The sequence below is a fragment of the Scatophagus argus genome, chromosome 6 (genome assembly GCF_020382885.2).
Source record: "Scatophagus argus isolate fScaArg1 chromosome 6, fScaArg1.pri, whole genome shotgun sequence".
Taxonomy (NCBI): domain Eukaryota; kingdom Metazoa; phylum Chordata; class Actinopteri; family Scatophagidae; genus Scatophagus; species Scatophagus argus.
Window position 1 is genome coordinate 2,408,582 of NC_058498.1, and position 24,119 is coordinate 2,432,700.

The following is a 24,119-nucleotide window of genomic DNA, read 5'->3' on the forward strand; positions in this document are numbered from 1 at the left end:
CCAGTAAACAAAGTTAAGGACAAATCTGACTAATAACTAAATTAAATTTCACATATTGTTACGATGAATCCTTTTCGCAGTAATCGTGTAATGAAAATCTGATGCTGTGACAGCACTACTTTGTAAAATAATCAATGAAATGTAAAGAGGCTCAATGATGCAATGATTTAAGATGAATGTTTCAGTTCTAAAATAATGAGCCAAATGTTGTGCAGTACTTACTTCACCGTTCAGGAAACAGTAGAGCAGGGCCACAACGAATCCCTTCAGAGCAGCAGAAAATACATAAGGTTAAAAATACAGCCTGCACCCTCCGCTAACTCGACTGGTTCACTACATTTCTGTGAAGCTAAATGCACATTTAACAAACCCGTTCTGGATTCGTGTGTGTGTGGTGTGTTTTACCTGGAAGGATCCCACGCCAAGCTCGATGAAGATTCGAGCCTCCTCTCCGGTGTTTTCTGGCAGGAAGGCAAACACCATGTAGTGCATCCCGAACAGAGGGATGAGAAGCAGAGTGGATTTGGCCAACCGCCTGCACACATGACAAAAACAGACCCATGAAGGCCACATGGTGTGTGTGTGTGTGCCATCATGTGGACGGATGTTTATTTTATTCTCCTCTCACTTGAAGTGACTGGTGTCGTTGCCGCCGACACCTGGAGATCTCAGCTTCTGCACCAGAATGCGGATCACATTGATGAAGATGATGAAGTTCACCTACGTGTAAACAAAATGAAAAAACCATAAGAACCACCATATTATCTGTTTTTATTGGCAGACCTGCTGCTGTGGTTTCACGTCCAGTGACAAGTGAAAGTGGATGAAAGAGTTTTGCAGAAGCGGTAAGTTGGACTACATCAACCCCTCACTTATTGAAAATTACCTCGATTTTAAGATACCTCACTTTTTGCTTACACCTTAAAAAAGTGATGAACAGTTTAAAAAAAACAATGATATTTATGTGTGTATGTGCTGATAAAACAAATCACTGAAGAACCACTTTGGATTCTTATGGATTTCCAGCATCAGTAGGAAATATTTAAAGAAAACAACAGAAGACAAACACAACAACAGACAAACTGATCAAGTGATATGACGAAGACCGAATTCAAAAACTGGAAACTAAAGACTAAACAAAAATACAGCGTAAACTGGTGAGTGGGTGAGGTGCAGGTGAAGGAGCACAGGTGAGGCCACGAGAGGAGCTGATTGGCTGCAGGCAGGACTTCACGAGACTGACGCAGGGCAGGTGTGCAGTAAGAGCAGAGAGGCAGAGAGAAGTAAGGAGACGACAGAGAGACCAAACACAACCAGTGACTACAGTATAAATTCTGTTTTACGTTAGCAGATTGTTACCCCCTTCTGTCTGATTTAACATCTCGTGTGTTAATGCAGGAAATGATACTGTAATCAGGAGTGAATCGCGCTGTTGCTTGGTGGGCCGTAATGTGACTCCTTATAAATATATTTAATTGATGGTGCAGAGGAAGAAGATTTATGGGATTATGCCCTCCCAGTAAAGCTCGTCACTGATGGCTGACAACGTGACTGGCTGAAGCTTTCTCTCCTCAGACTGACAGAGGGGTTAGCAGTGGCAAAAATAAAGCCAAAAATAAACAAAACAAAGGAAAACGTTGTTTTGATGGAAGCAGGAAGCTAATTTCTACCCCTCACCCAAATAACGAGGAAGCACGCTGGTTGAAACTGGTTAAAGACCACACGCCTGTCAGCTGCAACGTTAAAATGAATCTACAGTTGTTGGTGCACAGTGAGAACACAAGCTCCATCCAAGATTGAGGACTCTTATAATTCCTCAATAGCTCCCAGCGTAGCTGCTTTGTACTCACCAGTAGTGATGCAGTTATTGGAGCTTTTATGATCCACCAGATGAAGGCCACATCTGTGTCGTCCCAGCACCTGAGACACAGCAGGCAGTAATGAGATAAACAAAGCAGTCACAGAACAACAATATTGTGCATCTCCTCGCGAAATGCAGAACGAGAACCTGATCAGGAACTCGCCGTCCGCAGACAGAACGCGGTGTTAGAAACTGCAGAAGCAAAACAAAAACAAACTATTTCATCTTGTTTTTCTGCTTCTGCTAAGCTGATCCAACTGGCTGCTTGGAGCTTCGTTCCATAAAGTATTAAGTGTGGTGCTGAAAGCCAATACGTGTGCTCCCAAAACTATTTCTTTTATTTATTTAATTCCTAGAAAAGACCTTAACCATCAACGGTACAAAAAATGCCTCATCATAGCAGTTTTAATATTTAGCGAGTTAATATGCAGTTTGGGTTTTTTTCTGGTGGGTCCTCGTGTTTACCAACGTTTTTCCATTACAATGAGCTCCCCATGTTGTCTCTGATTTCACCAGCACTTAACCTCTGCATTTCCTCTGTAACGAAGGGTCGCAGTGGTGTTGTTTGGTGCCCACATGACATCGTGTCCCACATACCAGGTGCTGTGCTGCTTGAATACATAAATGAGTGTGAGCTGGTCTGACTGAGAGGATATGTGATTTTCCTCCGTTACGTGACGTTTCACGCAGCCGCTCACCCCCTGTTATCGTAGAAGTTGCGAGTGAGGATCCACGCCGTGATGATTGTCATTGGGACACCTGGGAGGCACAAACAGAGTGATCTGATCATAACGAAAGAGTCACGCAGAGCTCTAACAGGAGGAGGAAGGCTAGGAAAAGAAAGAAGAAGGTGGACACAGACAGGCGAAAGAGAAGAAGGGCACCCACCCCAGCCGATGAGTATGTACCACCAGAAGTATTTCTTCTGGAAGACAAAGGTGAGAGCGAGCAGCGTCTGCAGGTACATGCCCTCCACCAGCAGCCAGAAGTAGTTGGCGAGGATACTAAACTGGAAAAACGCCACGGCTGATTTACAGGATGTCTGCGGGTCAGAAACAACAAGCCACAAGCATCAGATTAGTCTGTGGACGTCATTTATCAGGAGTGGTCGTAATGGCTTCTCCCGTTAATCCATGGCTCACAGGGAGGCCTGCCATGATGATACGTTTCAGGACAAAGAAGGTTATTGCACACTATATATAGAGAGACGGAAAAATGTGTGCCTGGTCGGACACGGTCAAATCTACCCGCTGTTATAATTACACTGTAATTATAATCTGCGGTCGTAATCTACTCGCCCCCACGCTGAAAGAAAGTCGGGTATTTTCACAAAACATTTCCGGAGCTTCACGGCAAAACAACAATACTTCATTCTCACACACACGAGTGGAAAAGCTGGGGACTCGTTTCACAAAACAACAACAAGAAACAACAAACTGGGCGAATATAATGGATGCATACAGCTCATCTGGTGTAATCCAAGTCTCCGGGAGCCCTGAGAATTCGTCACTGTGGCAACCTGTCTGAAGTGGATCCGCTTACCTCAGTGTTTACCTGCTACCCTGAAGCCTCCCAAATCTGATCCAATCAAACTGGGATCTTTTCTTTTACATTTTAAGTCTATTCACTCTCCTATTGTCTAAAGAAAGCTATCTGGCTATTAGCTGCTAAATATTTCTCTTTCTTCGCCAGACTTCACTTGTCTGCCATTTTGGGGATGGGCAGGTAGTGTGCAGGTGGTAGGTTGGGTAAATAATAAGTAATTGATTATTGATTAATAGGATTTCCAGGTAATTTGATCGCTACTGTACTTTCCCTCTGACTCTGAACTTCAACGCCATTTAACATAACTCGTTTTATTTCTTCCTCTGACAGTTTTTTTATGTTTCTCTCTCTTGCATGGCCCTTGTCGCCCAGATGGGTCATGGTGATGTGCTGATGCTGGTCCCTCACAGCCACAAGAGGGACACTTACAGTCACTCCAGTCAGCCTCATCAGCACAAAAGCAGGAAGGGAAACACTCGGCGTTAATGCTCTTCGTCACTCCCGGCATTTTAATCCCACTCCTTCTCCCTCTCCAGGATAATCAGGCTCTTCAGTTTGTGAGGCTCACATCCAGAGGACACAATGCGGGTTGTCCTCCCCTCACCCTTACTAAAGGACTGTGGTAACCCAACAGAGAACATTTAGTTGGTCCCTTGCAACAAAACTGCACTCCTGTTAAAAGCAGCATTGATTGTGGTCGTACGTTTCCACAAGATCAAACTTGTGGTATTCAGACCCAAGCGATGCTGACTTGAGTTTCATTGCTTGAGGAATTTAATCAGATGTTGTGCAGCTCCTTCTGGAGCCACATTATGTTTTCAGGTTGTCCCTCAGTCCGTCCCAAGCATGTGAATGTGAACACCACAAGGGATTTACTTGGACCTGGACTTTACTGCGACAAGGCGTTTACTGTTCTGTAGATGGGGTTTTGAATACAGACTGTCTTTCCAACGTGGTCCCGCTGGTTGTACTTCAGTAAAAGATTTGAGTCCTTCAAGGGGAAAATACTTTTCATACTCACAGTAGACATGAAGCAATGGTCCAGGTTCTCATCAGAAAAAAGGACGCCATCTTTAATGAAGACAGCGCTCGCCCTCAGGATGAAGGAGAAGAACAGGTTGATGTGGATGTAGTTTCTGGTGCAGTGAAACTTCCTGGAGTGCAGAGAAAATAGATTTTATCTCCTAAAAGAAGGTATTTCTCTGCGGAACACATGTTGGGTATTTGTTATTTATCTTTAATACCTGACGAGATGGGAAGTTGTGTTTGGTTGGTTTAGTTTAGTTTAGCTGTTGGGGGGAAACAGCAACTAATTGTACAGAATGACAAAATACATATAAACACTTCACAATCTGAGGTCCCTAATTTTTATCTTGCCAGTTAAAATGGGTACAAATCATTGCTGAAAAATAAATCTGTTGTATGCTGCGACAACACTGCTGTTAATTCTGTTTTTTTGTTTTTACTATGGCCACTAGAGGGCACTGCCAGTTGAAAATAAATAGAATAGAGTGACTTTTATTGTCATTCAAAACAGTGCACATTAGAATGAAGTTACATGTCGTTTCAGGGCACTCGATGAAACGACTGCTGCTGTTGTCGACACAACTTGAACACAGTGACGATACCTGAACACCGTGAAGACAAAAATAGCTGATATAAGTGAGATGAGGGAGGTAGCGTAGCCAGCAGTGTACACCTGCTTGAAGTTGGAGAAGTAGGTTGTCTGAAATGTTAAAAAACAGAGACGTATACATACAAGTTATTATTCAAAGTGGAAAATTTCATATACATCTTAAAACACGTCTGGAGATCAGATTCTGTCTGATGGAAAACAATGAGCTAACAAAGCATTTTGCAATGGCAGTAAATTTGCAATGAAAATAAGTTTTAACTTATGTACATTGGTTCAAATAATAAGTTTCAAACTAAATAAATAAATAAATGTCAGTTATGTCTTTCACAGCCAGCTTACCTGTCCATTGGCTCTATGTGTGTGGCATAGGGGGGACTACAAACTTTCATTTCTTTGTGTTGTACAAAGATCATCTTGATCTTTGATCCTTGACTTTGTCTGTCATTTAACTTTAGACAATCATAATGTGCAAAATTATGGGCTGTGGCTGCAAAAGTAGTCCGCCAACAACCCAGCGACAAGTTTGGACGGCTCATCAGATATCCACCAGTGGTGAACTGATAGAATTATGCTTTGGCAACTTCAGCGCATTTACACAGCGGTCACTTCCGGAGGGTAACGAATAGCAGCCAGACAGAAAAATACCCAAATGAAATGGGAACAAGAGAGCAAGACAGAACGGGCCGAAGAAGGAAACAATGCAGAAGAAAATCGTCTAAAACATTCACCTCTGGTTCGGACTCTTCGTACTCCGTGAACTCGCAGGCCTCCTCGTAGGAGGGGTAGAGCTCAGACCATCCATCCTCAGTGCAGTTCCTGTAAATGTAACCTAGAAAACACATAAACAAAATCTGACACACCTCAACTGCACTAAGGTGGTCAGCAGAGGTTTCAGAAAGGCTTTATGCCCCTAGTCCCAACCAGTCCCAACCAGAACATTAATCTTAGCTTCAAGGAAGGTTCAGACGAAAGGTAGACATTTAGTATGTCGTAGATATTTAAAGGAAGTCACTGAATTAGCAAGACAGATTTTCAATAGGAAAGCTGTTCCGGACTGTCAGAGGGCCTTTGTTGATCCAAGAGTTAAGTGCAGGGTACAGCCTGGTCACAAAATCCCCAAATGCCTGAGCCAGACATTGGAGTGCTTTAAAAAGTAATGAGGAAATCCTTAAAATCAATTCAGACATCAACTGGAAGCCAAATGCTTTGTGTCTGAACAGGAGAAAATCCCTACAGGCAGTTTGAACATCTGGTAAAAAGACTGAAACCAAAAGAGCGGAGTCTGTTACAGCAGCAGGTTAATGAACATGGTTTGGATGATGGGTGTCGCGGGTGTGTCTCAGAACCAAAACGGTGTGCATGGCTAGAGCCCACTGGGCTGAAATGGGAGAGTACAGCACCATAAACCTGCAGGAGAATCTCCACGAGACGCTACAGACTCAGTGTTTGTTCCACAGCATCACAAACAGCATGTGAATGCAGCGTGACAGCTGAGCGATGTTCACTTTGAGCCCATTTGTTGATCCATCAGGCTACAGCATGAAGAATCAGGAAGCCTGTTAGTTTTACTACGGCACTGATGAATACCAAGAATAAAGACACTCTCCTCCCTCCACACCACCTCCACCTCCTCCTCCACCCTCTCTGCAGATGGAAACACGTGTACCTTCTCAGAAGTGTAATAATGCCACTGCTCTTCATTAGGATTCAAGAACTCCATCTGCCTGTTGATGTCACGAGTGGCTGGAGGTGCACCTCCTGTGAAGTGGACAACTCGCTAACACGTCTACACACATGCACACTACACAACGACACACGACTACTACAGTCCTTCCATTCAGCAGACAGAGTGGGGGAGGTTTCCATTCAGACCCTTTAACAGCAAAAAACACAAAATGAAAAGACTTTCAGAGAGAGAAAATCCAGTCTGAATAAAGGGTTTGAGTGATTTGATGCTACTTGCTAACTCAGGAGTAATTACTGTAGTGATTTTTGGTCAGTTGCACAGGAGAGTCTCAGTCAAGTGGTAACCAACAACAGAAACAAAAATGTAAGTCAATTACATGCTGCATTTTGGCTTATCCATAAAGCTCACGCTTTTCTTGTTTTCATTGATTTTACGGAAAAAAAACCCCAACAATAACAAAAAAACAAAACTGTTTTAAAAATGATTCTGACTTTGTGTCCCCGCAGGTTTTTGTTACTCCTGCTACAACGAGACACTGATTTCTGAGTAAACAAGGGAACAACCAATGTTTAAAATATTCTTCGTGTAATATAATGGAAAGTCAGTGAATATTGTCGTTTAGCGTCGTTCTACCGCGGCTGCATTGAGAGCGTCCCCACACACGGCATCCGGGTGTGGTATTGTAGCTGCTCTGCTCAGCCCTGCAGAGAATCATAAAGACTGCACAGAACATAATACACCAACAGCTACCTGCCCTGAATGACCTCTTGACTTCCCGTTGCCTGCAGAAGACACAAAGCATCCTGAAGGACTCATCCCACCCTACTCATCATCTGTTTGAGCTGTTGCCCTCCAGGAAACGCCACAGATCCATCAAAACACACACCACAGGACTCTGGAACAGTTTTTATGCTAAAGCCATCTCTATGCTAAACTCCAAACCAAAAGTACACCCCAATGATGTGCAATAAGTAACTTTACAAATAACATCTATGTACAATACTTAAATACTTGGCTTTTAATCTTAACTGCGTAGTGTATGATAAAAAATGGATGAATTTATTTCATAGCACTTTTTTTATACTGAGTCCGATTCTTGAGTCCATCAGAATTTTGTTGTATGTTCTGTACAATGACAATAAAGAAACTTATCTTAAATAAAAGGCTGATAGTGTGTGTCTGTGTTTGTGAGAGGGAGAGTCTCTCGACACTCCTTGATATGTTGATAAAGGCGGTGCAACGTAGCGCCTGGTGATCAGTCCTCTTTAAGCGCGTGTTGGCAGTCTGACTGGCTTGTGTGTCACTTTAGAGGTGCAGAATTTGGATTTAGTGCATTTTAAATTGCTAAATTGGGATGAATGAGGCCCTTGGAAAGCTAGTTAGCTCTGAAACAGAAGGAGGCCATTCTTCATTTCATCACACAACTCAATGCAGAGTCGTTTCACTCACACCTGCCTGTAAGTTTCCAAAAGCATAACAAAAACAGGAAATTTGAAGTATGAGGTTTTTAGCTTGTTCGCTCTCCTACAAGGTAACACCGCTTTCAGGTGAAGGCCGCGAGCCGTGAATTCAAATGAGGCAAGTCGGCGGCCGTGCTCTCCCACCGCAGCCTGAAGTTAGAATGACGGAGCTCACTCTTCGAGCTCTACGGCGGCCATGACGCACACAAGGTCATCTGGTTTTCTGCGTGAACCCATGTTTACAAGCAGGAGGATAAAAAGTTGACAGTGAAACAACAGATTTTGCGGTGTGAATATGCCCGTCCGGCTCCTCAGCTGTGGAGGATTGAGTCGTGGGTGGTTTCTTGCTGATATCCAGCTGTGTTAGCCTCAGTGTAACACGCTGCGTGGAGCCCGCGGGCCTGCAGCGTCGGTGGGTGAATGGTTGGATGTGAACGAAGGTCGAAGGCCGGGGCTCCGGGGATGGCACTAGTGCTCACACAGCCGTGCTTAACAAGCAGCGCCAATTCCTTCCTCACGCTCTCGGCTCTCGCAGCGCACTCTTTGATTTTCCAATTCATTATTTTCTCTGCATGCAGCCTGGATAAGCTGGATCTATCTGCACAGCTACAGTGCTCGACTTAACAGGGCGTCTGTGGAGGAGGAAATCCAGTGGGGTCCAGAAACCCACTAACACTGAGTTATGAGGTCATCAGCAGCAACCTCCGCACCTTGATCCCTCGGTACAAAGTACTCGCTAAACTCGCTGTGTGTTCCTCTTCTTCTCCGCTTTGTGCTTGTGTCTTTCATTCTCACTGCAATTGGAAATCAGTCGAGGTGCATCATTTCTACATCCCACATAGTGTACATGCTCTCCGCTGACTCTTCTGTGCAAAGCAGCTCAGCAACATTGACTGACAAAGTGGAAGAGTCTGGAGATGACCGAGGGTGTTCCAACACATGGACTTCATCCACTTGTGTATCTCTGGATTGCCTGTATCTTCCAACAAGTCTGAAACTGCTCAGTCTGTGCACAAATGTGTCAGAATTGCAGAGCACTCATGCGAGTCCAACATACAAAAGCACCCAGTTTAACGTAAATCAGTCAGCCCCAAACAAGAAGCCGTGACAGTCCATTCACAGCTCAGTACCTGAGAGTTTGCACCTTCACCACACATTCAGTTTCAGTTGATCATACATGAGAGACCCGCCAGCTGGATGAGAAAAGGCTCTGGACGAGGTGGACTCGAGTAAACAGTCAGGATAGCAGCCAACGTCAGACACAGGAGACGAGTCAGTGAAAGCATAACACTGGTCCTAAGAGATATAACATCTAAATTTATCCTGGTCCCTGTACTTAGCTGTAACCCCAGTGATGGATGAGTTCTTCACGCTGTCTTTTCGGTTTCTGAACATCAACTGATTTTTGTTTGTCCTGCTCCACAAGCACAAATCAACATGACCTTAAGACAGAATACTGACTGACAACATCAATGGAGGAAGTACAGCGACAGAACAAGCAGGAGGATAAAAAGAGGATCAGTGTGACTGTTCACAAGATTATTAATAATTTCTCTCCACTGCCTCAAAAAGGGCTTATTTCCACGGATGTCAAAAGAATAAAATCACAAAGTGTAAGATAATAAGTCTGGTAAGTTTGGTACCGTTAAACACATTCAAAAAAATGAACATCATCAACAGAATGCGAAGAAACAACAGTGTTGACGTTATGTAAAAGCGTCTCTGTGTTGTATTACTTCTTCTACTGAAGTTAGCATGCTAACCAGTGAGCCGCGGCTCAGGGAGCTCCAAGGAGCTAACAGCAGCTGTAGCTACAGCCGAAGATAACTACAGCTAACTGCATCATGAGCAGCAGTTGGCAGTTGCTCTGATGGTAACTAATGTTTTACAGAAATCAAATATACAGGATATACAAAGAATGAGTAAGCATCTTGTCAGAGTTGAAGTGATTTACCTTGGTTATTAGCAAACAGCTGGGAGGCATTGGCACAGGAGACGTGGACCACCTGTCCCACCTCAGCACGATACCAGCAACGAATCTCATCCCACACCGTCGGACAACCTGAGGAAGAAGACAACACTCATCACACATTTGGTGCCAGTTAGTTAGCACGATTTGTTTTGAGAATGTAATTTCATTAAGTATGATAGGAGCACAAAAAGAAACTAGTTTAGAAAAAGCGGGTCCTTTTACTTTCTGGTACGTTTGTGACATTCTGAATGCACAGTATTTCTACACTGTGTCTTTTCTTAACTGAATACGTCTTCTGAAATAGAAGCCATCTTGATTCAAATTCTCTGGCTGTACAGAAAAAAATAAACCTTTCCTTAAATCCTGTTTTAAGAAAGTAACAGAAATGGAAAAATGACTTGATTTTGAAGAGAGATTGTAAAGCTTCAGGTCAAATCCTGACTACAAACAGAAAGGTCGACCTTCCTTTTCCTCTCTCTTTACACAGCACACTTAATGTTCTGTCAGCGAGTGACTTGTTTGACCTTGAACACCTCCGACTGCTGCAGAAGCTACTAATGTTAAGCAGTGATTCGCAAACCTGATTAAGAATCATTTCAGCTGCATAGGAGCTCAGCGTAATCATGTACTGTGGTGTTATTTTTCGAGGGGTTTCCCCCCCAGTCTGGGAAGACGAAGGGGGCGTTTTGATTTGCTGACGTCTTCATCCCTCCTTCCCGCCCACGCTTTGTCTGTGCTGCTGCTCCCCTCGCAGGACTGACTGACGAGCCCTCCCTGCAGCCTCCCTACGCTCCGAATGAGGCAGAGGAGCGGTAACGAGGAGCTCGTCTCTCTCTCTCTCCGCCACCACAACACCTCACACCAACACATCAAAGCTGCTCGGCCCTGTGTCAATTAAAACAGCAGCGCGTGGAGGCACTCATTCATAATAAAACACAGCTTCTGGCTGCTGCTGAAGGTTCTCCTGCCAAAGCTGCGATGAGGCAAACGGCTCGCTGGATAAATGTGACTTTGAACTCTCGTTTTTGGGGCAATTTTTGCCTCGCATCTTGGTTACTGGTTGTACACTGACACCGAGCTGCCGGTGACATCTTCATCTGCAGCACTGATGGAAATAGCAACTTATTATGTCTGATTTTTAAATGCCCTAATGGCTGTCAGCTAATGAAAAGCCACTCTGACTGTGGCGGCATAAAAGGAGGCAGTGCTTCTGTTTGAGAGAATCTCTGGTGTCAACAGGAAGGTCCTTCATTAGGTGCTAATTGAAGCATAGCTCATGATGTCCCTGACAGGACGATGCAGAGGATGAATGGACTGGTGCTTCTCATTAGGTGCTCATTAGGTTGGATATTTTTTCATCTTGTTAACAGTAAGCATTCTGAGCACAAAGCCTTGTTTTCATTTCATGCTCTCAGAGCTCTCATGCTCTCAGTGGGTCTCAGTTCTCCCGTCTGTGTGACAGGCTTTGATTTAATGATGTTCAACAGGATCATAACGCTCCCATGTCGACACACACCTTCGCACATGATAGCAGCACTGGCCCAAAGGCATGTGGCAGCAAAGCAAACAGCACATCCCAAAAACAAACTGAATAAATGAACTCTCTGTTGATTCTGTGTGCTGCGTTCACACCCTTCCAACAAGGTTATCTTCACCGCCAACCTCGTAGTCATATACTTTCTGCTTTTATTGTGCTGCATATTTTGTAGAGGTGAGTTAGACCAGTTGAAACATTTTATTCTGACACAGACCCTCTTCCAATCCATTCTGTTTGTGTTAATATGGGATTTTATTTACATGGAACTCCCAGCAGTGCTGCCTCAGGGCATCTCTGTGGTTCTTCTTTCTGTCTGGGAGATATTGGAGCTGTCAGATGTTAACACATGTTCTACTTATAATCAATACCTGGAGAATAACTGCAAGTATTGGCCAAGCAATGGAAAAGCTGAGATTGTTGTGTTTCCATCCACAGCATCGCAGAGCAAACTGTAACCGAGTTTTACATTTTTCATGTGTCAGCGTCATCTGTATTTTAAGATAAATATATTTGTTATGGTGCACGTGCGTTCTGTTTGTCCCTTCTCCCTTCCTGTCTTCTCTAGCTCTGCCCAGGTGTTCTACATGCTAATCACTCAATCAGGTGCACCTGGCCTGCCAGGGAAGTGCTTATAAAAGCCCCTTTGCCAGCAGCAGAAGCTTTTGGTGTAGGGACTGTTGCTGGTGGTGACTGTTATTGTGTTTTAACTCGGTGTCTTGTCTGTCTTTGTGGTTTTTGTCTTCATGTCAAAAAAATTCCCACGCATTTAGCTTTAAAGTTTTTAATTTAGTTTTAAAGTTGTCTTTTCTGTGGCTTGTCTCAGTGTAGAAGTGTGTTCGCCCCAGAAGTGTGGGGTGTGACAGTTTCCAAAGTAATTTCTCAAAGACAGGACTGAAGATCCTGCTGAGGTCCCAAACAGTCCTGGAGTGGGCCTACATTTTAAATAGGACAAACACATGCAATCTCATAAGAGCTGCTTACAAGATGATTTATGTGAAGGGCACGCAAGACCAAATACAACACAACTTATTGGGTAATCCTTCTAAACCAAGTGGAACCTGAGTGGTCCGTCTTCAGACTTGGTCGTGGCAGAGTGAAGTTAAACAAGGATTCACCCCTCTGACATTTATGTTACCTGCAATAAACATCAGGAATGAGTCACGAGGCAAGCATTATCATATCTGAGGGACCAACATGACGTGGGAACAAAAATTAGATTCACCAAACATCAATCTAAACGTATGTCCTGTATTTCCTCTCACACTTCACTTTCTGCTGTTTTCGTGGTTCAGCAAAGCTTTTGTCTTCTGTTTGTCACACGCATTGCTGCTGCTTTAATATTGTTACAAATATCACAGGGAAAAAGTGGCTCGCTGGGATGTACGCAACAATATCTGGCCTTTAATAAACAATGTCATGTGATAGGGGAGAAGCAGAGGTGGACAGGGAAAGACAAACAGACAAAGGGCAGAAATTCAGGTGCTTGTGTACCTCAGCTGACATATTACAGACATTAAGTTTGCTTTCATGTTCTGCTTAAACTGAGCGCTCGCATCTGATCTCCTCCAGCTCCACAAACCCAAACTGTGCATCTGCTGCTGCACCTAACACTGATCATCCAAGCAAAACTGAACCTTAAATCTCGATCCAATAAAATCTGAAATAGATCAAACGAATGTTTATTGAAAAAACTGTCTAAAACAGCACGAGACAACAACAAAAATGCAATATTTGCCTCTAAAATGTGAAGAAGCACCAGTTGTTTCAGAGTCAAATTACATGAGGGCCTCTGGCCAAATTGTTCAGTTTTTGTCCAAAACCCAAAGACATTAAATTTATAGTCATATAAAACATAGAAAAGTAGCAAAGCATATTAAAGAAAGTGAAACCTTTCAAAAACAGAAATTATTACTCCATTAGTTGTTGATATGTTCACAGCTCAATCATCCCTGTAATAAAATATACTTTATTGCGTCCCACCTCTGGTATTGTGTGTGTAATTAGTTATGAAAATGACAACTGTGAGTGGCAACAAAGAGTGTTTAATGATCCGTGGAAATGTCATGTGAGAACACACACACACGCTCACACACACACACATTCGTGATGCTAGCTGTCGCTCGCTGTGACTCTAATTACACGTATGGACTGTTAACCCCTCACTGTCTCGCTCTCTCTTTGTTCACTCCTGCACTACTTCCTCATTTCCTCTCCGTCACTGACTTCCCGTGTTTCTTGTTTGATGGTATTTCCTGGTGGACTGGAGGTGTGAAGGTAATTAACCCGAAGTAGACGACACATCTGGACTTTCTCGCTGCAGTTATTGATAAGCCAAGGAAAAGGGCACAAAGCGAAAGTGAAGAGTGTGTTTTGGAGCTGTATCCTGTCCTTCTGTTTTACAGCCCATTACTGCCAAATACATAACCAATGAACAACTGTACATTATACAGTATATTAATCCATTAGCAGCCTCTACCTCTGGTGCAGTCTTTGGTAGCGTTGGCATTACGAAGCCTCATAGTTTCCCAGTCGTTCTTTCATGAGCCAGTTTCAGTTTGCCTCCTCCCTTTATCCCTCCCACCTGCTCGGCCCTCATTTTGTCACATCTGATGGGTTAACCTGAATGGATTTTCAGTAGAAGTAGTCACATGATGACATGATGTCTTTCTTAGCTTCTCAGCTTAACAGGCAGAATTAGACCACTGAATCGACATCCACGTGTCCGATGCTGTCGAGGGATTCGAGTGTTGTGTTTTTTCACCAGCTGGACCAACAGCTGACCCAGGTTGTTTGATAAAAGTCACAAAATAGTCACAGTGAGACATGAAAAAACAACAACAATCAGCAGAAATGTTTTGTGGGGATTTTGATGTGGAAATCGAGCCTGTTTGCATGTCCATTGGCCTGTTGTCTCGTGAGCTAACCACAGCTGGAGGCTGTCTGGGGCTGTCTGGAGTTTTTGATAGCAATCAGCTACTGATATATTTTCATATTTTCATTTTTTCATGTGCAAGTAAAAAAAAAAAAAAACACATTTCAACAGGCAAAAATCCAAGAGCCTTTGGTTCAGTTAGATTATATTTTCCATAGCCTGACAAACTGACTGTTTATTTTGCACTGCATTTGACTACACAGTTACATGTGTACATAAATGATGACAAAAATTATAATTAAATCAGGGACATGAATAAAGTCACTCCAATACGCTCTTTTATCATGCCGTTTTAGCACATCCAGACTGATGAAGACGGTCTGACTGTGCTGGCTAACTGGCTACGCTAGCCAAAATGGCAGCCGCCACCAAAGTCCTGCTCCTTCCTCCCTACTGGAAAGCTAATGACAGTCAGTGACTCAGACAATCTCTCACTCTCACCTACCCGCCATTTTCCACCATCGTTTCCTTGTGTGCTTTCCTTTAGTTAAACAGCAATTTGTCCTTCCAAGGACGTAACCCAATATGCTGTGAATTTGATAAGATAAGCCAACTGTACAAACTCAGCACTGCCTGAAAATGATGTCAGAGCTGCCGGATCTTTTATCTTTATAGGAATTAATATTATACTAGTGGTAGGCTATGTAATATACTATTATGTGAACTTGTTATTATGTAACATTATATTATTATGCTAGTTTTAATACTCATCCAGGCTGTGGCTCATGCACATGCAGTGGACAGATTTAGCCACGGGCAGGATGGCTGTACTAGTATGTGCTGGACCATTTTTCACTCCCAGTTCATCCTTGGCAACAGGCTGACTATCAGCATCCAATTCTTCTCATGCAGGTGCACACTGCAGACGTTTGAACCCGACACCTCTCACTATCACTCTGCCAATCCATCAGCTGCCGCAGCTCCCTCCATCGCCCGCTCCTCCGCCTTCTGAGCTTAAGTTAACATAGTTGTATTTTTAACACACGGGGGGGTTTAGTTCTCCCAGCAGGACCTCTTTGCAGAGCCTGTTCTGCTGAGTCTGTACCAGTACAACTTGATTGAGTCAATGCTTGAATGTTGTTTCTCTGTCTTGACAGTCCAGTTTTGCAAAAGCTGACTGAAGAAGTGAAGCGTTGCCTCAGTTGGTGCTCAGCCCACCTTGACGCTCATACCTGCCACTTCAAATGCTAATTGCCGCGTCTTTGCTTTGGATGATCACAGGAAAGGGTGACAAATGATGCAATTAATTCTGAGCGACACCAGCTGTGTCATGCACAGGCAGCCCCAGCAGACGACTGTCTCCACAAACTGTGTGGCTTTCATCAGCCTTTTCAGAGCGTAGAGATGCTGCGAGAGGAGAGCAGAGCTCACCTGTCTGGAACGACCCTATCACACAAGTCAGAACACTTGAAAACAAAGAGGGTTCATATTTTGGCTGTAATCGACATCCTTTCAGACAGCGTGTTAGATGGAAAATGAAGTGCGGTCCTCCTGAAGGACAAGCTGTTCCAGTGACTGAGCTTTTTCTTCTCAGGCAGTGAAGGGAGGATAACTGATGAAGCTCCTCTGAGCTGTGGAGCTGAAACAAGGACAGGCCAGCCTGACCAATCAGTTCCTTTTAATCCAGACATCTCCTCACCCGATTAGTTCCTTTGATTGTTTTGGCTGCTCTGTCAGGCGAAGGGCAATAATTTGATAACAGGAAGCAAATGTGCTCGCTATGCTTTTGATTAAACCGCCGCAATCATCAGCTTCAGGAAGGCATCCAGCGGCCTGCTGAGTACGCTGCAGTGAGCTTTACGTGCAGCCACAGTTTGAAATCTTTCGTCTGTGGCATCGTTTGAGATGATATTGTAATGTGTGGATTATATTATATAATGTAAGCTGAAGCCTGAAGCCATGCAAGAACATACGCAAAACTCCAAACACTATTTACATTCAAAGTGCTCATGAAGAAGTGTTGCTGCATTACGGACCACACTTTTCAGCACTGATGTCACATGTTGGAGCTGCTTTTAACATTTCAGCTTCGTCAAAATTCAAGAGAGGCACTGAAAAACAAACTTGTGTCCTCTTCCATTAGATCATCTTAATGTGGAATGTGTACATATTTTGTATCTGTCAGTAGAAATAATACCTGAGGGGTGTTTGTCCTATATTGGATGAGATGAAATCTCTGAGGGGGGTTAGACTGCCAGTGGCTGTAACCACTTTAATGAGGAACCTCCATACAGAAATCGATTCTCTGGCGAGAAGAAACTTGGGAGCTCACTGGCTTTGTCTTCAACTCCTGACATTTACTGTCAAAGCACCAACGCCTTTCGCTGCCTTCGTTCGCAGGTGAAGTGGAGGAGGAAGGGAAAGTGACCCTTCAGCCTATAATGACTCAATGTGAAATACATTAAGGTATACACTCAGAAGGATGCACATTATTTATACGAGGAAAAAAACGATTTCAACAGCATCTCCTGACTGTGACCAAACAGTAGTGCTGCAAAATCCATTATTTATTTGTTGTATTCTCTAAGAAGATGTCAGATTCCCTCCTGAATGTGGGTAATTTTACAGCGTGAGATGACTCTGAACCCAAAGAGAGCGCTTTGTGTTTGATTCAGGGGTGAAAAGAACCTTTTCAATGAGTAAATGTCAGGATGGAGCAACCCACCACCTGAGACTGTAAACAAAATCTGAGGACATGGTTCTGGTCTGTTTTGGTCTCAGGGAAAGAGGACGAGACATGATGAAGAGGAGGAAGGAAAGCCTGTAGAGTAACTATGAGGAGCAGAATAAGCAACACTCGACAGACTAAACTGAGATGAATCTCCAATCTGTTGAGCAGCGCGTGAATCGTGATTAAAACACACAGACCTGTCCTGGTGGAGTGGTTGTTCTCCTCCTGTTGGAGGATCTGGTTGCATTCTTCCTGAGCCTTCATGTGCTGAAGCACCAGGGCACAGTCTGGGTGCATGGCCTCTGTCTGAGAGCAGAGAGGACACAGTTAAACATGTAAACACTCAGCGATGCAGAAACGATGACACAAGGTGCAGCAGGCAGCCACGTCAGCAGGGTTTGCACCTACAGTGAAAAGCGACATCGGCAGGAATCACTGGATTAATCACAGGGATACACCAGAGCCAAAGAGTGGAGAGGAAGATACCACAATATAAACCTACAGCACACTATTCAGCTTAATATGAAAGTTTTTAAATGACAGTGACTGTCATTCCTTTGAATTCACAAGCCTGTGGTCTGGGCCTCTGGGCTGACCACCAGGGTCAATCCATTGAAATGCAGAAAGTGCATTTTATGTCTGCGGTTACCTTCATAGTCAACATTATTCAACAGTTACTGATATGTGTTTGTGCCTCGTCTGCCCGACGTTCACATGCGTTCGTTCTGATCCTTGTTCAATACATACTGTTGTCCTACCCCTCAGCAGATGATGGCTGTTCTCCTCCTGTGAGGAACCTCTGCACTGTAATCAGCACCCGGCAGCTGAAACGTGGGAGTTCAATGACTGCTTCTCGAAGTGTTGACATCCACTGTCAAGGATGCTCTGCCTTTCACTTACTTTAATACATACAATTTATTTTTTAGATTTCTCCTTTGTGCTCTTGGATTGGCCCAAGCCCCGTGCCATGTTAACATGAAGGAGGTGGGATTTATGCCCCTTCACTGCAGCCGGCAAGATTCTTATCTCAAAGATGGAGTACAAATGGGGGATTAATGATTTTCTTTCCAGTGTCAAAATAATAAGGGAAAGAGTCGTCCCCCCTCCAGCCTCCATCATGTGCTTTTATTCTCTGTGCAGATGATTCTGCATTATTTCTGTCGCACAAAGATGAAGGTGAGGCTGAAAAAACGTTCAGATCTTGGTCGACTAGCAATAATGTCTCAATCTCAGTCAAAAGGCTTTAAACTTACAGTTGATGGTACCACAATAGTACAGAAATCCACAGTGAATTACACTGGATATATCGAGTGGACAGCCATTTATCTGGTCTTGATTTTACTACAGCATATGCTTTTCGCCCATAATCTCAACATTTTTCAGATGAGGAGGTCTCAAAAATTCTGACTGGTGCTATGATTCAGCGTTACCTTGACTATACTGTCCTTGTTGTGATAACAATATTCCAAAGACAATTGAACATAAATTGGATAGTTTGTTAGAATTGTTCTGAGGCCGCTCAGTTGGACTCCTCTCATTCTGAGAGAGTTAATTGGCTCAGGGCACAAGGCAAGATTGGCCAGATTAAATTGTGTGGTACTGAGGACTGTTCAGGCACGTGTCCAGATATCTCAAGGTTTTTGCTGGGCAGATTTAGCCAGCTCAGCAGCTGTTCTAGAGAATAAAGTAACTAAAGTCATGAGGGGAAACTGATGGGGTGGGCAGGTTCAAAAGGTTCTGCAGGGACGGCTTATTATCCGATACCACTGAGATGTGTGGCCGCAGGAACCTCTTCGACTTTCACTGATGACTTTTCCCTTCCGTCAAGGACCACTGTGGAAATAAGGATATTAACTTCCCTTTGCCAACATGGAGCCCATGTTCTGTGTTTCTTTTTTTATTTTTATTGGATAAAATCAGTCAATCAGCAAGCATCTCAACCACGCAGTTAAATCTACAAAGCTGTCAAATGAGAAGTAATCCCCCCCATAACTGCTCTGAAGGCGTGTAATTGATTTTGGTGACTGCATCAGGTTTGAAATGTGTTAAGCATCACAGGTAGAACTCCTGCCAGTTGGACAGATGGAGACACTGCAGGTGAGCGTGACATTTGGCATCATCGTCTCACAGCGCTGCAGGGTCCAGGATTAACATGAGAGGAGACGCTCGCTGCTGTTGGACACAAACAGGTCCGTTGCAGGACGCGCTGCCCTGCAGCTGTCGAGTTGTTGTTGTCTGCAGGTCAGCATGTGGGAAGGAGAGAAACATTTTCATTTATCCAGCGAAATGCCTCCATATCTACAGGACGGACGGGCACAAAGCTGCGTACGGACAATCCATGATCCTCAGAAACCCAATCCTCACGACTGTGGTGACTCCCTCACTTTTTTCACACCACATGACACTCAGGTGGTTTTGAACAAAACGTCTCAACAACTGACGGATGTAAAGACTGAGCAAGCCAGAGCAGCACGAGACGTCTGCATCTACGGCTTTTCATTACTGATTAAACTACGTTTTCATAATCCATTAATTGTTTAATCTGTTAAGACCCCCGTTTTCCCAGAGCCCAAAGTGACACCTTTTGTCCAAACATCAGTGAAAAAAAGGCAAGCGGAAGTTAATTCTGAAAGAGTAATTTTGTGCAGTGGAATTTTGTTTTCTTGTTCTCTTGTTTCAAAACTGCTGATCATTTTGCAACCACTTTTGGGGGTGAGGACTGTGTCTGCTGCCTCACACAGTGAATCCATTACGCTTACATAACACAGACGAGACTGCGAGAGCAACAGGAATGAAGACGAGGCTCCTCTTGCCAAACATCCTCCTTATGTTCTATCAGTTCAGTATTAAATACTCTCGTTTTCTACTTTAAAGATTATCTGACGAAGTGGCCCCCTAAACACATGACGGGAAGAGAATTTACTGTGAAAAGGCTTAATATTTATGCAATTTATCTTGACTGGGTGGCCCATAATCTCCTACATCACTGATGGTTTATACCCACAGCAGCAACAAACGAGTCTGTGCGGCTGAAAAACTCAACCTGGCAGCGTGACATGAGACATCACAGTCATATCAGTCCTGCAGGTTTACGGAACAAACCTCCTGCACGCAGTCAGGAGAGCAGCGCGAGCGACACGCCGCCTCACGAAGCTGCTCAGTGTGCGATCTTACGGCGTGGTGAGTGGTCAGTGCAGAGAGTCTGGTGTAACTCATACGATGAGGGGCAGAGTCTGGCTGACGTTTCAGCTTCACTCACACTCAGAGGGATAAAATTGTGTGTGTGTGGAGCTGCTGTGTCATTTTAGCATGTACTTAAATTATGGTGACCCTCGATCCCTCCATCCACATGGCAGCAGTTTATGTGGCACCCGTCATTAACGCCTCCAGCCAACCTTTAGCGAGCAGCCATCATTTACATTCAAAATGTTCACGGAGGTACAAAGGACATGTAATCACCAGCTCTGTGATGTCGCTGGAGAGCAAGTGTGTGTGTGTGTGTGTGTGCATGTGTATTATTGGCACTTTAATGTTTTCAGTCTTACCTTATCTGGGTCAACTTATTTGCAATTTCTTTTCATTTATCTTTTCACTGAGCTGTCCGTCAGACTTGTGGGTCTTCAGAGAACCACTCAAATCTTTCCTGCCTTCGTATCCAAAAACTCAGATGACTGTCAATGAATGTTCACCCCCGACCCAAAAAGAAGTCAATGAATTCTTTTCTGTTTGGGTCAAAAACTGCAACCAGGAAAGGTTAGCTCACAGAATCCAGGAGAAACTGGAGCACATTTCTTGCACTTTGTCCTGTGGCCTTTGGAACCGATTCTAAGGTTTCATGACTTGTTTGGAAGACGGAGACACGACTTGCCTCAGGCTGCAGACAGAACATCAGAAGACAAAGCTGACTGCCATTTTTTTATTATTAGCAGTAAAACGTTGCTCACATAATTCAGAAGCAACATTAATCAGATAATACAAATAATGATTTAAACCTCACAGGGACATAAGGACGACTTTTATCTAAAGGAGCAGTTCACCTCTAAATCAAAAATAGTTTTGTCAGCTGTAGAGATGTTTGACTTCTCTTGAATATGATGGATGGTCAGCTTGTGGCGCACAAACCACAGACCTCCCTGTGAGCAACTCCGTGTTGTTTTTATGTCTAAAACTTCTGCCAATCTGTGAGCGTATGGCATGTGGCTAGGAGAGCAAAGGTCACATGGCTTCCTCCTATGAAAATAATAAAATACAGCTGACGATAAACGACACAAGAAAAGCTCAAAGCGCGTGAAATATTTATTTAGCTATTAGTACGCCGTCCCATGACATCATGTCATAATGGTGTGATCGGAGCGCAGCTGACTTCGGGTGAGGGTTCAAGTACACCCTGGACACACAGAAACAAACCTCCGTCCACGCTCATATTCACACCTACGCTTCTGAGTCACCAATCAGCCCTGACCTGCATGTCTCTGGACGGCGGAGGAAGACGACCCACCCCATGCAGACACAGGGAGAACCAAGAACGTTCTGCGAGGTGACAGTATTAACCACTGCATATTACTGTGTATTAACAAGGAGGTAAAATGAGTACAAAAAGCAAGAAAAGCACGAAATCACTCCTGCCAAGATCACTTTATACGCAGTGACAGTGAACCAGCAGGTCAATGAGCAGCAACAGAAGTCCCCCCCTGCAGGTACCAATATCAGGGACTGATCTGTAATGAAAATGGATGAAATGAGCACCTTCAGGCCCGACACCGATCAGAGGGGCCACAGAGGCTCTGGAGGAAGCAGCTAATAAAGGAAGGGACAACACGGGATCATTAACATCATCATCATGAACAACCTTCAAGTTATAAAAGCAAATCCTTCACTGAGACCCTGATGAACCCTCAGGTGAGCGCACACGCTGATGGAGAAGAAAAAAAAGACTTCAGGAAGTTCACATAAGGATAAAATGGAACGAAAGAGGAATATTTTCCCTACACTGAATTGTCTGCATTATTTGAGTTTCAAACTACGCAGGGAAAAAAAGAGAAAATATTAATGCTTTCTCTTTGCTGCTGTCAGTCTGGAGCCAACAGCAGCAGACTCCAGTGAGTGTCCGGCATTCACGGAGCCACAGGAGAAACCACTGGATCTTTTCTTCTTATCACATGCATATTTATTTAATGTATGTGGGTGTATGTTTTCATCACTGACTGCTCCTGCTGATAGTTGAAAGCTTCTGATATTTATGTTTCATTCATCAGATGTTCTGAACTTTCTCATTAGGACACAACAAAAGAAAGAAAAGAAAAAGATCTGGAAAAGTCTGCAATGTCGAGTGCCAAAAGGGGCTCAAACCGTGTGATTGTTGTTGTCGTTCAGTTCAGGCGCATCACACAACACGAGGGCAGCAGAAAACAGATTCTCATCTCCACTTATTGCCTTCGTGAGAGCAGCTCGACAGTGGAAATTATTTTATCTTGGCACAAATGTGCAAAAATTCATATGCGACATTAAGATATTTTTATCCTTCCATCACAGCTTGTGCAGAACACATCAGCAACTGACCAACATCAAAAAATATAGCTGTCTAAATGATAGAAACAGAAGGTAGGCTGTTTGAAAACTACATATGGAATTAAATCTACAGTCACAAAATCCCCATCGCTTTCATTCCACCACATCCCGCCAAGAGAGACACTCAGACTTAATTAAACATGTTAGAAACGGACAAACTCAGTGGTTTACGGAATGGTCAAATACAGTACAAGAAAGAGCAAATGAAACAAGAAGATTCCCTAACTGAGATATTCTTAAAATTTACCACAGCTTTAATCTAAGCTTTAATTTAGTGAGCTTAACTGATGTGTTTTCTGCTTCAAAGTTTAAGAAAAACAAATGAGATGTGATGACACTCGTCACCCTGAGCTCCTGTCAGATCTGTGGTTCCCACAGCAGAGGGTGGACTGATTTGTCCTTTAGACATGAAGGGCTACACAGTGATTTTATTTGTGGTATTTTGCATAAATGAAATCACTGTTCAACAGCCCACAGTGTAGAGTGCAGCTGTGAGTGCATCGCCCTGCAGACCCATGAGGCTGAGCTGAGCGTTGGCAGTGGACTCACCGTTTCCCACAGCTGCACGAACAGACCCAAGTGCAGCAATGTGGCCACCCATTTCAAGCACCCGCTTCCAGTCATGAGCGCACAGTGCAGTAACATTTTCAAGGTTTGATCACTTGGAAAACTGCGGACAAACAAAGTAAAAAATACGTCCAAGGACAGAAATCAGTCTTTCACAGCTCTGGAAACAATCCGTGAAGTGAGCCTCTGCGGTGTCCGGTGCAGGCAGAAGTCCGCATTACGCGCGGAGGAGAGCCGGGACTCGACTGAGCCAAACAAGGTGCGCTCCTCCCTGAAGAGGCAGAGACGGCGCGGAGCGCACAGACGCAGAGGCGACGCGGACACACAAAGCGCACATCACATCCACACACTCACACTGACGCGCGTGGCAAACAGCCTTCCTTCATATGTCTCATCTTCTGTGTTATGCACGTGACAGGTGGGTCTCTGTATGATGGGATGTGTGACATTAAAACATCATTATCAAAATATGAGAGGCTTTAAAGACACCAGGACTACTTTTGTTAGATTTCAATTCAGTTTTATTTAAAGTGCCAGTTCATAACAGAGTTATCTCAAGACACTTCACAGGTGTGTAAACAACACAATGAAAAAAAAGAAAACAAAAAATCTGAGAGAAACAGGTCCCAGGGCAAAAGCCCACACTGAGTAAGCATCTGGCGAAAGTGGCAAAACTTCCTGTT

At 43.9% G+C, this 24,119-nt stretch overlaps 2 protein-coding genes across 3 annotated transcripts in view; one reads left to right on the forward strand and one right to left on the reverse strand.

The window, feature by feature from the left end:
- The window catches only part of LOC124060774 (pituitary adenylate cyclase-activating polypeptide type I receptor-like), a 25,223-nt gene extending 24,331 nt beyond the window's left edge, over positions 1-892 (forward strand). For both annotated transcript variants that reach the window (XM_046392070.1, XM_046392069.1), the window contains one exon: positions 782-892. The gene's annotated coding sequence lies outside the window, so the exon portion shown is untranslated. The remainder of the gene's footprint in view (positions 1-781) is intronic.
- Positions 1-23,857, reverse strand: part of LOC124060775 (pituitary adenylate cyclase-activating polypeptide type I receptor-like) — a 25,625-nt gene extending 1,768 nt beyond the window's left edge. The window contains exons 1-12 of the mRNA XM_046392073.1: positions 23,419-23,857; positions 17,499-17,607; positions 10,144-10,251; positions 5,771-5,871; positions 5,035-5,132; positions 4,428-4,560; positions 2,750-2,903; positions 2,560-2,620; positions 1,851-1,920; positions 629-720; positions 406-535; positions 223-264 (exon numbers count right to left, since the gene is read on the reverse strand). Coding sequence (XP_046248029.1) covers positions 223-264; positions 406-535; positions 629-720; positions 1,851-1,920; positions 2,560-2,620; positions 2,750-2,903; positions 4,428-4,560; positions 5,035-5,132; positions 5,771-5,871; positions 10,144-10,251; positions 17,499-17,607; positions 23,419-23,514 — 1,194 coding nt within the window. The 5' untranslated portion in view covers positions 23,515-23,857. The remainder of the gene's footprint in view (positions 1-222; positions 265-405; positions 536-628; positions 721-1,850; positions 1,921-2,559; positions 2,621-2,749; positions 2,904-4,427; positions 4,561-5,034; positions 5,133-5,770; positions 5,872-10,143; positions 10,252-17,498; positions 17,608-23,418) is intronic.
- Between the last annotated feature and the right edge of the window lie 262 nt (positions 23,858-24,119).